At 50.6% G+C, this 14,139-nt stretch overlaps 1 protein-coding gene across 1 annotated transcript; it reads right to left on the minus strand.

The window, feature by feature from the left end:
• Positions 1 to 276: 276 nt before the first annotated feature.
• METTL21C (methyltransferase 21C, AARS1 lysine) lies at positions 277 to 10,243 on the minus strand. Its single transcript, XM_043582661.1, has 4 exons — positions 8,876 to 10,243; positions 5,395 to 5,546; positions 2,347 to 2,464; positions 277 to 1,351 (listed from the first exon to the last, which is right to left on the minus strand). The coding sequence occupies exons 1-4, from the start codon at positions 8,997 to 8,999 to the stop codon at positions 957 to 959; spliced, it is 789 nt and encodes a 262-aa protein (XP_043438596.1). The 5' UTR covers positions 9,000 to 10,243; the 3' UTR covers positions 277 to 956.
• Positions 10,244 to 14,139: the final 3,896 nt, after the last annotated feature.

Genomic DNA, 14,139 nt, shown 5'->3' on the forward strand with positions numbered 1-14,139 from the left:
AAGAAGCTTTTAACATTTTATAGTCGTGATGTTAGTTTTAGATTTTTCGTAGCCTTCCTTTATCAGAACAAACAAAAATCCCATTCTTTCCTACTTTTCTAGGAATTTTATTTTTTTAATTTTTTTTTAACATTCATTTTTGAGAGTGAGACAGAGCAGGAGCGGGGGAGGGGCAGAGAAAGAGGGAGACACAGAATCCGAAGCAGGCTCCAGGCCCCGAGCTGTCAGCACAGGGCCCAACGTGGGGCTCGAGCTCATGGACAGTGAGATCATGACCTGAGCAGAAGTCGGACGCTTAACCGGCTGAGCCACCCAGGCGCCCCTTCTAGGAATTTTAATCATAAATCAAAGTTGAGGGAGGAAAAAAGCAGACAATCCAGAAATCTAACTTGAAATGGTTGCAGGCAATTAATTGGCACAGGAGCAGGATATTTGTAAAGTAAATTATCTTATGAAGTTCCTAAGATAATATCCCTTTCCACAATCCAGTATTTTTCACTTTTAATTAATGGTAAGCCTAAGTTCACTGTCACTCAAGATCCTCTCCCTTCACTGCAGCTGAAATTGTATAAGTAGATTCTTCAAAATTGTTAGAAGGACCCTGTCAAGCTCAGTTTCAAAAGGCACGTGACCAAAGTGCATTGACAGATTCACAGGAGAAATAACAAGGGGGAAATCCACTCCTTAACTAATGTATTCGTATGAAGTGTATTAAACAATTGAGCCCTTTTGGAAGCCAACAAAGGTACTTTTACGTTTTCATATTATCCTTTGTAGATATTTCGATTAACCAGTTCATCTTAAATAGGTTCTTTTAGAAAGCTGCTACACCATTATTCTAAGCATACAGGTCATTTTTATGCACTAGCTTCTCAGTCTTATAAAAGCTCTTTTACTGACAGTCCAATTTCTAACACCACTCAACAGACACACTAACGTTTTGAAAGGCATTCTGTCTAATCCCATTTTAGTATTCCTTGGAAAATTTTGACCGATGCCTCTGGAAATTCAGCCAAGAGCGTTGTATCAAAAACTTGCTTGAATTTATCTAAAAATTCGTAGTCGGTGCTGAACCTGAATTTGTTCGCCCAAAGCAGCACCGTCCCCGGCTGGCAGAGGTGCGCCATGGTGGCGAGCAGCTTGTCCAGGAAGTAGTGGTGATAAACCACGTCCGAGGCCAGGACGTAGTCGTAATGAAACGATGACCTGGGGAAGCGTTGCTCCAGACTTTCCCCCCAAACCAGTTCTCTCACTTCGGGCAGATGCGCTGTACGTTTTAGTGTGTTCTTCAAGAGATTGTACTGAAGGTTTCCTAGGACGTCGGGCAGATCCGTCGCCGTGACTTGCGCTCCTAAGAGACAAAGAGAAAAATTGTAGGAATCACCTAGAAACGTTCAGGCAGCCACAGCAGACACGTACACTCAGGGAGAACACAAGAAATGTAACCGGGCTTCTCAGCTTTGTCCCCACTGACATGCGGGTTGGATGTAGTTGACCCAGTCCCGCCAGTAACTCTTGCCTGTGGGGGGTCTGAGCTGAGCACCGTGCGACCTTTGGCAGCACCCGGGTCTCTAAGCCCGATCAGAAACGTCTCTAGACGTTTGTGGGGCAAAATCACCACTGAAATAGAACAACGTTAAGCATGTTTTAAGAAACAGTGGTGCGGTGTTGGAAGATTTCAGGATAATGAGCTGCTTAATAGAAGAATTCATAGTGCTTTTCCTTCTACAATTCTCTTTATCTGAAGATTTGTGTTTTCTTTTATATGAAGTATTCAGCACCCAGTTTTCTTTCTGTTTTGTATGACTCTCTCCAACCTAAACTTGTTAACTGTTAGGCATCTTCAAGCTAGTGACAGGAGTCCCCACAACGGACCGCCACGTTTCCCAGGTTGGCTTGAACAGGAGAACTGTAAAGGCGTCGGCAGAATTATGCCGCACTTGTGCCCACCCCCTGCTCAGTGCTCAGGAACTCACAGCCCGCATTTGGGGTATAAGTCTGTCTTTGCCTTGGATTAACTCGCTTGTGTCTCTTCAAAGGGTTAGTTACAACATTTCCGGCGAGAAATAGGAGACATGTTCCCAACGGGCTGGAGAGTCATACCTCCAGGATCTGAACTCCATCACCTGGTAATCGGTGGACTGGGCGAGGTAACGAAGCTCTCTCAGATGCAGTTATCTTTTCTCTGGGCTAACAGCTGTCACTCCTCGCTCGTGACATTTTGGGGGACTCAGTGAAATCGTGACCTGGCACCTGAATCGCAGCTGGCCGGACAGGGGGCCCTCACTATCACTGCTGCCAAAGTGAGGGTCTTTCTGAAACAAAGTGAGCAATAAACAGACAAACCTAAAATACTGGCCACAATGGAAACAAGGCCTGGTCCAGCACCAATTTCAAGAATTTTAGCGTCTTGGAGATTCAGTTCCTCTGAATGTTCTTCCAAATACTGACACAAAGCCGTAGCCTAAAAGAATACAGTTGTCACCTGAACATCGGAGCGCTGGAAACCAGTAGCGACCCCCCTCCCCTCCCTACCCCTGCGAAATACCCAAAGAGACGTTAATAGTTTCAGTTTATGAAGGGGTTCGTAAGGATTGAAATCTACATTCGATGCCGTATCTGGACCTCCGGAACCTGAAAGGTACAACAGGCGTCACAGGAACTGGAAGCAGACTTTCTCGGTTGCCTCTCTCAGAAGACCCTGGATCAGTCCATGTCCAGCAACGGGCAGATCAGCTCAGCTCTCAAGTCCAGGAGACGAAGCCTCCAGAACTGCTCCGGTCCGGCCGGGCCGTCCACTCAGCAGCAACTGCGGTATAGTGAGGGGCCTCAGGCTCAGCGAGTTCAGGCTGCTCGGGGCTTCATCTGCTGCTCTGGACGGCGGGGCAGGTGTTCATTCCGTAAGCGGACGTCTAAGAGACAGACACCAGAACAGAGCTTGTCCGGCTGCAGTGTGCGCCACAGCCACCTGGGGCCCGGCCAGGGTGCCCATGTCCAGACTGCGTGTCTGCGAGCCTCGGGGCCCTGGCAGCCCTGCGGGTCCACGGCCACACCTCGAGTCGCAGCAACGAGACGCTAGAAAGCATGTGACTTTTTACACGGCAGCTCAGACGTCCTTTCCCTGTTCCTTCATTCTCTTCTGCCTCCACCTTCTCCCCACCTTTCTACGAAGAGATAAAGGGTATTGGGTCTGCATGGACGGGTGAGGTGTTTACTCTGAGGGGTCTCGGTTAGCAACACCACGGACTCCAGAGATCAGGAAGCTTCCGCAGAGGAAGTCCCCCGAGTTAGGAACGTGAATCCTGGGATGAAGAAGCAAGTCGAACTCCAGTTTGTGCACAGTGTTAGCTCTCTTCTTCCTGTGGCTGCTCTGGGCTCGTTATGACGCCACTTTTGTTTGGGGCCCGGTTGGAGTAGGGGCGGCCGGACCGTGTGAGACGCGCCCCTCGCCGTGGCCGGGGCAGGGGCCCCAGAAACCTACCCCACAGGCTGCTCCCTCTCATCCCCCCCATCTGTTCATAGTGAATAGTCACACGCACAGATGTGACTCTCCGTGTCTCCTCTCTAGGGACTCGGCGGAGCTGGGGGAGGGGCATGTAAACGGATCCTAAGACAGGTGAGGGGTGTAAAGGAGGCCCCCTCCAGGGACCCAGGGGTCCAGTGAGAGGTGACCTCAGTGCTGAAGGATGAGGGAGCACGGATGGGGCTGGGGGTCATCCAGCGAGGAGTGGCAGGTGGAACAGCACCATCGCAGGTACACGGCACAGAGTTCTCTACTCGGGAAGGGAGCTCTCCGGCTGAAGACAGATAATGATTTGTGGTGCAGGGAGGATGTGAGGACGTGTCACCCAGAGCCATCACAAGGGCGTGCTGTGGAGGGGTTCTCTGAAGAGGCAGCTGCAGGCTTCCCTCCGTGCCCTGCCCTGGGAGCTGACCCCTGTGGGTGCCATCCGGAGACCCAGCTTGATGAACCCCTGCATGGTGAACACCCCCCTTCCCACTCCTGCTAGCAAACTCCAAAATGTGGACTCTTGGGCAGAGAGCTGCACTGGGTGTCACACAAGGCGTCTCCCACCTCCCATAAAGCCTGCTTTCCCAGCTTTCAGGAAACCCAGGTGCCGAGAGGCCAGGTTCATGTGTGAAAGGTGGAGGCCTTACTGGGAATGAAACAGTCCCCGGGGGCAGATGTTCCTCCAGCCCCGATCTCCCGAACCCCCCGCTCCCCTGCCCCCCCCCCCCAAGCTGTCCATTCGCCGCCTCCATTACACCAGGAAGCTGCCGGGAGTTGGCAGTTTTCAAACGTGTTATGAAGCCAAAGCTTCCCGGGAAGCACATCGGGCTCCCATGCACAGGGGACGAACACCGAGCTTCCTTATCTGGGGGAGAGCAGCTCCAGGACCACCCTCCTGGGCCCCCCTCACCTGCCCCCCCAGGACCCAGGACGCCCTCCCCAGGGAGCCCCATGGCGCCTCCACCCACAAAGCTCAGCATGTGGGTCTGCCTTTGAACCCAGACCCCTGTGCCATCCCCCAGTAACTACAGAGCAGCTTGGATCCGGACCCTCTCGGAGCACAACCAGCTGGCATTGGAGGGCCGCTGTCCCGAGCCCTGGTGGCACAGCTTCCCCCAGCGGGTCGACATTTCTGAGCCCTCAGCTCCCCGGCTGTCAGGTGAAAACAATGTCGCCTTAGCAATTACTTCAGTGAGTACTCAGGACCCTCCCAGAGTGATCGTGCACCACCCATTCTGCCCAGTACACCGCCCAGTGTGCCCCTTACTCCGCCCAGTGTGCCCCATACTCCACCCAGTATGCCCAGTGCACCTCCCAGCATGCCCAGTACACCGCCCAGTGTGCCCCTTACTCCGCCCAGCGTGCCCAGTGCAGAAGGAAGATCAGGGAGGGAAGTGGGCATCCACAACCACACAGCAGGAACTAGCAGGGCTCCTGACTCGAAATGCACAGCATCTGCCCCATTTCCATGCCGCCCTCGCAGGCTGCTGCAGAAAGGACAGGGAGCCCGGCTTCCACACGCTTCCCCTGGAACACCCACGGCCTGGAAGGGAAGCCAGCCCTGGGCTCTGATTGTTTTGGGTTTTTTCCCTCAACGTTCATATGAATTTTTCATCTTCCTGACATGTTCAAGCCTATCTTCATGTAGAAAATACTGTTTCAAGAAACACGGCTTGGAGGGAAGTGATGACTCCTGCAGGAGATGCTGTGCCTTTGCGGAGTCCCGGTGCACCCCCGCGCCCCTGGGGGCCCAAAGCGACCCTCCACTGGGGAAGCACAGAATGCAAAAGCACTTGGCACATTGTCCCAGGCGACCCTGATGTATGGGATTGTCATTGTCGCCCCCAGAAACCCCGCCATCCCGAAGGTGACAGCTGTCTCACCCCCGGCCACACCACCGCGCCGTAGCTCTCTATCGACTCCTGGATGACAATCTTCGTGCCTGCAAACAGATAGTGCTCCTGAGTGTAGCTCTCATAGTCTGTAGGAACGAACTGCTGGAGGCTGTGAAGGGATGGTTCTATCTTGTTAGAGCCTGTGGGGCAGAAAATAAAATAGGTTCCGTGATTTGTGGATCCAGCACAAATACACACTAAGCAGAGCTGGTAAGTCGGGAACAGATTGGGCAGTTTTCCCACAGAGGGGGGTTGATGCTGGCAATGACTGTGGCTTTAAACTGGCACAAACCCGAATGATCTGGGGTGATAGGGACACCGAGTTCGGACGTGACATGTTTGTGACACGACGAGATGCCAGAAGATGCCCTGGGTCCTCTCCTCCATGGAGCGGAGGACAGAGAGGCGTGGCTCCCCTCCACCCCTCTGTTCTGAGGCCCTCTGTAGCCAACCAGCAGAATGGCACGGACAAGCTGTCTCCATGAGGACCTAGGCAAACACGGACCCGACTATTTTTAGGTCTCGAAGTGAAGTAACATTCCCGCGTGTTGGCTGGAGCGTGTTCCTTAAATCCTTCCTACGACTCCTCTGCAAAAGGTACGGGTCACCCAAAGACGAGCCAGCTCCACGGTCCTGGGGTGGTTGTCAGATGAACCCTGGCTATTAAGTTACTATTGCTTTAAATACCCATTAAACTCATGAGCAGCTCTCGAATATCACATAAAATGAGCGGAAAAGAGCACCTGATCGCGGCCGATGTCATGGAAGCACAGGTCGTGCAGATTTTGCAGAGTTCCAGAATAAAAAGAGCAGCGCGCGGAAATGTCAGGAGTGGGGATGCCAAGCACACGCACAGCAGAACGGAAGCTGCTGGTGCCAGCGGTGGGCAGGAGTTAGCAACAAGGAGCCGGAGGGGGCGGGGAGACCCCCACGAAACCTGCCTTTGCTCCCTGAGGCTCGCCTGGGACATTTGTCACCACAGGTGGAAGATGGGCTTTGGAAAGGAGCTGACAGGGGCAGTCGGTTCACATTTGAGCTGCTCTCATCAGAAATCTGCACTTGAGGCAAAAGAGGAGGAGGTGGGGGCAGGGCGCGAATACAAGGTGAAGGGTCAAGGGTCTTTGGAGAAACCCAGTGAGGAGCGCACCCTCCGAGGCAGGCGGGGACAGAGGCGATTTGGGGTGTCCCTGATTAGCACGTGCACCGGGGCAGATCTGTGCTGCTGGTCTGCTCACTGGAACAGGCTCACAGAAGACCACAGACATTTGGAGTCAGCTCTTCCAAATGTTTACAACCATGTGACCACGCCTGTTGAATCCAATTGTAAGCAAACTGACAAAACCCCCCAAAACAGGGCTGGCGTTTTGTCTTCGCATGTGTTTTCATTTTGTTTTTCTAGCAATTAATTTTTGTGGTATTTTACCAAAAAGGGTCAGCGTGCAGCGGACTGAGAAATGGTCTCAGAGCCCAGCGGAGCACGGGGACTGGTTTGTAGACTAGCATGACGGGCGACCACAGCCCTTCCGGGAGCACTGCTCTTGGCCCCTGGTTCTGATGGAGTGTGGGCTCCAGCCCCCGGGGGAGAATTCTGCGCCCTGACCTAAAGGTGAGCTTTCCAGAGACCTGGGCTTCACCGAGCAAGAACCTGCTAATACATAGTGGCCAAGTCAGTCGTGAGACGTCATCCTTTCCTGTCCTGCACCCTGGTAGTGGGGGAAGGAGACTTATGGCCTTCACCCGCCTCTTGTTATGGGAAGCTCCTGACATCTAACACCACCAACCCGTTATCTGTGAATGACCAAAGAGGCCCTAGCTTCTCCCAGGGAACCGGAGGCTGACTGGGCTTTGCAGAGACGATGAAGAGGCAGAGGACTAGACCGTGGTTTGCCGGTAAATGCTTAACAGTCGGTGTGGGGTGAGGGGAGGAAGCACCGACTTTAGGGTCTGATGATTACCATGGTGTCGGTGCTCCCACCATGGCCATTTCCAGCCTTCAGCAGACGCCCTGGGGAAAACTGTGCACCTGCTGACCATGGCGGGGTATTTCCACCACGCAGAGCGATGGACACCAATAACCTCAAGCACATAGATAATCTTAACGATCATCTTATAATGTAACAAAATAGGTCATGATGAGTTGTATTTACTACCTTAGCCTTTAAATATACCCTTGGTTTTTATCTGATCTATTGAGTGGTAAGTTTTCATAACTTACATTTCAGTAATGGCCATGTTTAACAACCACCCTCAAAAAAATCCTTGAAATTCAGGAGCTGGTACAGGCCAGTCAGTACAAGGAGCCAGTCCAGGGCAACTCCTTTTTCCTCTGAGGTTTCGTCACTGGAGTAGGTGACTCGGAGCAGCCAGACCAGCAGGGACTCATGCCAGCTCCTGCAGGCTTCCCTCTGCCACTGTGGCTCAGACGGCTCCTTCCCTTCCTCCTGCGTGTCACCAGCTGGGGACTTACTTTTCACTGACCGCAGGAAAAGTCAATGGGCTGATTGGGAACGGCTCACCGGTTCATAGGCTAATGAGCTGATAAGTCCTGTTTTCCCAATCAACCTTGGACAGTAACGCGAGCATACAAATATTGTCCCATAAGACCCTTCCACATCCTACAAAGATACTTTGTGTTTGTTGCACATTAAACATTTTCACTTATTGTATCGATGCTAGTCTGAGAGTGTTAGATCAGGATTTAGAGATACAAATGCCTTTCTCTGTAAACTAGTTTAGCAAAAATAAACAGTCCTGATTTAGTTGAGCTGGAACATAATTTTACCATGTTAAATGGTTATAAAGGTTTGAAATGCTGTATCTTGGCTTTTCTGACATTCATCATTACGTCTACCATTTATTACTACTGAGTCCCTCTGTGCAGAAATGCAACCCACGTATGATACAGTTGCCGGGGAGAACATTCTGGCGAAAAGCCGAAGCAAATCAAGATTTTGTTTCTTTTTAAAAGTTCTAGGGGCTCCTGGGTGGCTCAGTCGGTTGAGCGTCCGACTTTGGCTCAGGTCATGATCTCACAGTTGATGGGTTCGAGGCCCTGCGTCGGGCTCTGGGCCGACAGCTCAGAGCCTGGAGCCTGCTTCGGGTTCTGTGTCTCCCACTCTCTCTGACCCTCCCCTGCTCATGATCTGTCTCTCTCTGTCTCGAAAATAAATAAACATTTAAAAATATTAATAAATAAATAAAAGTTCTTATTAACAAAAAGTATAACCATTTGAGATTTACAGAAACGCCAAAACAAATTTGTGGACTTGGATAAGTGCATAATAAACAAAAACAAGGATTGCTTTTAATGCTATGCCTCTGCTCGCGTTAAGGCACTTTTCTACCACGCTTCACTATAGGAACCATCTAGAGTTAATAGGAAACGGGAACTCTTGTCACGGAAGTTAGCTGGAAAATGCCGTGGCCAGGGAGACAGCTGAGAAGGTGCTGCGGTCTGGAAGGAGGTTACCTCCTGGAGGGCCACCGGTGTCTTCCTCCCGGGGAGCCCCCTCCGGCGCGGAGCAGCCATCCGGGGTGCATGGTCCTTCCTGCAGGTGCTGGGACCGCTGCTCGGAGCTCAGACACGCGTCCATGACCGCAGCTGCTGGAGACCAGAGAAGCGGACAGGCCCCCCGCGCGCTCAGCCCAGGCTGGCTGAGCCTCCCAGAGGCTCTAAAAGGTGCAGCTTATCGCCTTAGCATCTGCTGAGCCGCAAAGAACCCCTGCTTTTCAGCTTTAGCTCCCCCCGTCGGCAAAGCAGCTGCCCCAAGGTGCTGCCATCCTGGTTTCGCAGAGCAAAGGAGAGGGGGACCGTTCAAACATCACCCCGCACCTGTTCCGTGCATCAAGAAACGCAAACACAGAGCGAGCGTAGCCGGACAGGCATGACGTGGCTGGGTTCTAAACCACATCTCTAATAGCTTTTGGAACCGAATCTTCATGAAGAAAATCTGATCTAGCAGCGCATCGTACCGTCACGGGTACCGTGTGGGTTGAGGGCTCAATGACATCACGGATGAGAAGGCAGGATTTGAACCAAACCCAGGGCTGCTTCCTTCTCAGTGGAGGCTTTATCGCCAGATCTAGAAAGCGCTGGGGGCCCGAGCCAGGCGCCTGACCTGGCTCCCCGCTGGGGCGCTTGGCAGCCCACCTACCCCCCTGCCTGCCGTTTCCTCATCAGCAATGATAGTATCTGCCTGCTTCCTAGGGCCGAGGTGAGAAGCAGGAGGGTGAAAGTGATGAGCCCGGAGAGGAAAACTACCAGCTTTAGAAAAGGAGAGCGGGCTGTTGCGATCACTGATGGGCATCAAAATAGTAACTGCAGGACGTGTACTGGTTCCAAGCCCCGCTCTGGTGCAGTGCATTGATTCTTCCAGTCCTGGCAATAGTCTCTGTGAAGTAGATGCTATTATTATGCCTCTTCTCAGATACGAGCAGGCCAGGCACAGCCAGATTGAGAGGCAGCCCGAGAGCAGGGGCAGATCCGAGAGTCAAACCCAGGCCGTCGTGCAGCAGAATCTATCTACGGGCTTCCCCACCAGGCGGGCTCGGCTCGGGTTTCCCTGCCCCCTCTGCCCTGAAATCACTCATAACGCTCAGCTGTCACAGTGACACTTTCGAGTCCTTTGCACAAAACGTGAACGGTCTGCCTCATCTGTGTTGACCATCCTGAGTTCCTCTCTGCACACCCGAGCTACCCTGTCCTGTCGTCCCAGCTGGGGGCACCGGCTTACTCCAGTGAGCAGACAAAATGCAAGAAAGCATAGCCCCCAAAGCAAATGGCATTGCATCGCACACCCGGGACGGGCTGTGTGTGCCTCGCATCAGTGTGCCACAGGGCTTCAGACAAATGAGATTCCTGTGAAAGTAATTTAACATGCTCCTTGGCTCTGCAATCGAATAACCAAATATTTGCCCCAATTCTCCCAACTCCCCACACCAGCCACAGTGCTCTACCGGGCTGTGCGTCAGAGCAGAAGTTCTTTCTCTTGTGGGTGCTTACTTGTTCATTCCTTTCAACCTACCCCTAAAAGATACTGCCCGGCTGTTTATCAGTACACACAGCGTCTTCAGGGAGGAAGCCTGGCACCGTGGTGAGGCGCCCGCATCTGAATCTTGGCTCTGCCCTGTGCATGAGGGTACCTACCTCTTCTGGAGGCTGTGGTAATTAACAGAGATAAGCCACGCAGAGCATCTCATGTACAACAGCAACCGTTTTGTCCGAAGCCAGAGCGTGGTCGTGCGATAAATCCAACACTCCACGCAAACCACCCTCACCCAGCACCATGGGACTCTGTGCATTAAATTTAAGACATCTCCCCATTTTGCATGCAAGCGAGGGAGAATTATTCCCAAATGGCAGCTGTACTTTTCCTTTTGGAAGGAAATGGCTCCCTCCCCCATCATTGTAGTTCGCATGAGAATTTAATTTTTTCCAAGACATCTCTGCACTGAAAGTAATGCACCGTGCATTGTAGTTATTCTAGAAAATAACTACAGGAATCTACCTAGTGTTATTAGTCAGACGTAGCATGTGGTATATATCGTGTGTTAGTTATCTAATAAAGATTTGGGAAGTTTTTAAAATGACTTCTTGTTAGTACCCTCAGAATCATTTCAAACTGTTAGTTTAAACATTACCTTATGTAGCAGAAGAGATTTGAGATTTCTGTGCACCCTTTAATCCCCAATGTTTTATATAGATGTGCACCTGAAAGGATTAGCATTTTATGAACAAAAGCCAGCCAGTGGAAGCCCAAGTTATTTAGGGTAGCATGACCCACCAGCACGCAGACACATCTCTATCTCTGAATCTCTCTCTCTCTCTCTCCCCCTCTGTGCTACACACACACACACACACACACACACACGCATACTCCTTGCAACATGAAATGGAATCACCCTCAAAAGATCCAGAAAATGCCTCCAGCAGAACAAAGGCTGTCCTCTATGGTATCCAGTTGCTGTGATGTAGTTTGAAATGTAGACGTAGTTCACTTTAAAAAGAAGTGAGGATTGGGTAGGTGGGGTTTTGTACAGACCTGCAAACTTTCTTTGTGCTCATTAGCCAAAGTCCTGTCTGTGGCTGAGGAGTGAACTGTCCCGGACCCTGCTTCCAGCAGCCGGAAACAACATAGGACTCTACCAAGAGAAGACAGAACATCTAACTAGAAGGGAGGTGAGTTAAATGCCTTAACATTGCATTTGGGGTATTTAGTTGGGGCCCCAGGGGAAACCAGGAAAAACTCTTCCAAGAAGAACGCAAACCATTGCAATTTATTGCGTTGAAAAAGAAGGGGGCAGTTACAAAGGAAAGAGGAAAATCGTGTGCTCATTTGGGAAGCCTCAAACCCTTAAAATAGAATATAGGGCATGTAAATCAAACCCTTGGGCAAATGGGAATCAAACAAGCGCTCGCAATTTATGAGGGGTTACGTTTAGCCGGCGAGCTGAACGAACGGTGGTTTGGCTTGAGTGGACACAATAGCCTATGTTTATTTTTTCACCCAGGCTTGGTACTCTCTTCCCTGCTATCACTTTTTCTTTAACTCAGGTCTTCATCTGGATGTGCTGTGGTCCCATGACCGCTAGGTGTGCTTCCCCACTGCCTGAAACGAGGGAGGTGACCTGGAGTCTAGCCCAGATCGGTCATTCCAATGCTTTCGTATTCCTGGAGTGGTCCAGGTCTCTGTGCCCGGCCCTTCTGTAACTTGTTTCCACCAAGAGTCAGCACCCCTGTGTATGACAAATAGCAAAACGGTGGTCATCTTTACAATTATGTGAGTAACATTTAAAAACTGATTGGAATACATATGAATACATGTACTTGTATGTATATATATGTATGCACACAGATACTCGTTTGATAAGCTTTAACATGACGAAAAGGGCAAAGAAGAAATATTTTAAAATCTCTTTTAATCCCACTATTTGGAGAAGTAAGCCTGATATAACAATTTTTATATCAACTTCTAGGCTCTTTTTGTATAAACTTTATAAAAGCTGTTTTACTGACAATGAAACTGGACAGAAACAGGTACGTCTTTGCCCTTGTATGGAATAACCTATTATTTTAAGAGTTTCTTTTCATACTTTTTTCAAAAACCATTGACTGCATCACTGCTTTAAAAAACAAATTGCAGGGGCGCCTGGGTGGGGCGGTCGGTTAAGCGTCCGACTACAGCCAGGTCACGATCTCGCAGTCCGTGAGTTCGAGCCCCGCGTCAGGCTCTGGGCTGATGGCTCAGAGCCTGGAGCCTGTTTCTGATTCTGTGTCTCCCTCTCTCTCTGCCCCTCCCCCGTTCATGCTCTGTCTCTCTCTGTCCCAAAAATAAATAAACGTTGAAAAAAAATTAAAAAAAAAAATTGCAGGGGCACCTGGGTGGCTCAGTCGGTTGAGCATCTGACTTCAGCTCTGGTCATGATCTCATGGTTTGTGAGTTCGAGGCCCACATCAGGCTCTGTGCTGACAGCTCAGAGCCTGGAGCCTGCTTTGGATTCTGTGTCTCCCTCTCTCTCTGCCTTTCCCCCACTCATGCTGTCTCTCTCTCTCAAAAATAAATAAAAACATTAAAAAAAAATCACAGGAGAGGGGATGCCTGCCTAGCTCAGTCAGTTAAGCATCCAGCTTCAGCTCAGGTCATGATCTCACGGTTCATGGATTCAAGCTCCCCATCAGGCTTCGTGCTGACAGCTCAGAGCCTGAAGCCTGCTTCACATTCTGTCTCTCTCTCTCTCTCTCTCTCTGCCCCTCCCCCACTCACACTCTGTCTCTCTCTCTCTCAAAAATAAAATAAACATTAACAAAAAATTTAAAAAGAAACAAATCAGGGGGCACCTGAGCGGTTTAGTTGGTTGAGTTTCTGACTCTTGGGTTTCTGACTCTTGATCTAGGCTCAGGTCATGATCTCACAGTTCATGGGATCGAGCCCTGTGTCAGGCTCCATGCTGAAAGTGTGGAGCTTGTTTAGGATTCCTTCTCTCTGTCTCTCTGCTCTCTCTCTCTCTCTCTCTCCCTTCCTGTTCATGCTCTCTTTCTCTCTCTCTCTCTCTCTCTCTCTCAAAAAAATAATAGGTAAACATGAAAAAAAATTTTTTTAAAGAAACAAATCAGAATTCTATAGCCCAGAGCTGGAATGAGTTAGGTCCAAGGTTTGTAAATACTGGACTATCCCTAAATACTGTCTACATCAGAATTACCTGGAAGCTTTGAAACACAGAGACTCTAGGCCCCTGGGAATTCCTGCTCAAAGGTTGAGAAAGAGCCTAGAGGTTTGAAGCCCGAGTCCACAGCTGTCCCCTGGCACACGGTCGGTGCCGATCTATAGGGCAGAGGACACATGAGTGATTTTCACAGAGCTGAGATGTCAGCCCGTGACGGGGGATTAGGCTTTGGGCGTGGCTCTGCAGGACACACAGATGAAGTAAGAGCCGGGCAAACGCATTTGGTCTCAATAGGAAAGAACTTTCTAACAAGCAGAGCAGTGGAACAATTGATCTCAGGGAGCCAGCATGATGGAAAGTGGGCCAGATCTGGAGTCAGAATGCGTGCGATTGGACCAAAGGTTTACGCAGGGTCAATAAACAGGCCATGAGTGTGCTGTCACTCGCTTTTCTCCAACAGTGTAGACCCCAGATCTCTCACAGCGTTTCTCCAGCTGAAGCTGACTCTCTCAGCCAAGTGGTCCTCACCACGGAGCGACCCCCCCTCCCCCAGGGATGTGTGGCAATTTG

Source organism: Prionailurus bengalensis, chromosome A1 (assembly GCF_016509475.1).
Source record: "Prionailurus bengalensis isolate Pbe53 chromosome A1, Fcat_Pben_1.1_paternal_pri, whole genome shotgun sequence".
In the NCBI taxonomy this organism is placed as follows: domain Eukaryota; kingdom Metazoa; phylum Chordata; class Mammalia; order Carnivora; family Felidae; genus Prionailurus; species Prionailurus bengalensis.

Excerpts from the sequence above, each read along its gene's own strand:
- METTL21C (XM_043582661.1), bottom strand. The coding sequence starts at position 8,999 with ATGGACGCGTGTCTGAGCTCCGAGCAGCGGTCCCAGCACCTGCAGGAA. Across the intron at positions 5,547-8,875 it reads CACCGGTGGCCCTCCAGGAG|GCTCTAACAAGATAGAACCA; the intron begins GTAACCTCCTTC and ends TCTGCCCCACAG. Across the intron at positions 2,465-5,394 it reads GCGCGGTGGTGTGGCCGGGG|GCTACGGCTTTGTGTCAGTA; the intron begins GTGAGACAGCTG and ends GTATTCTTTTAG.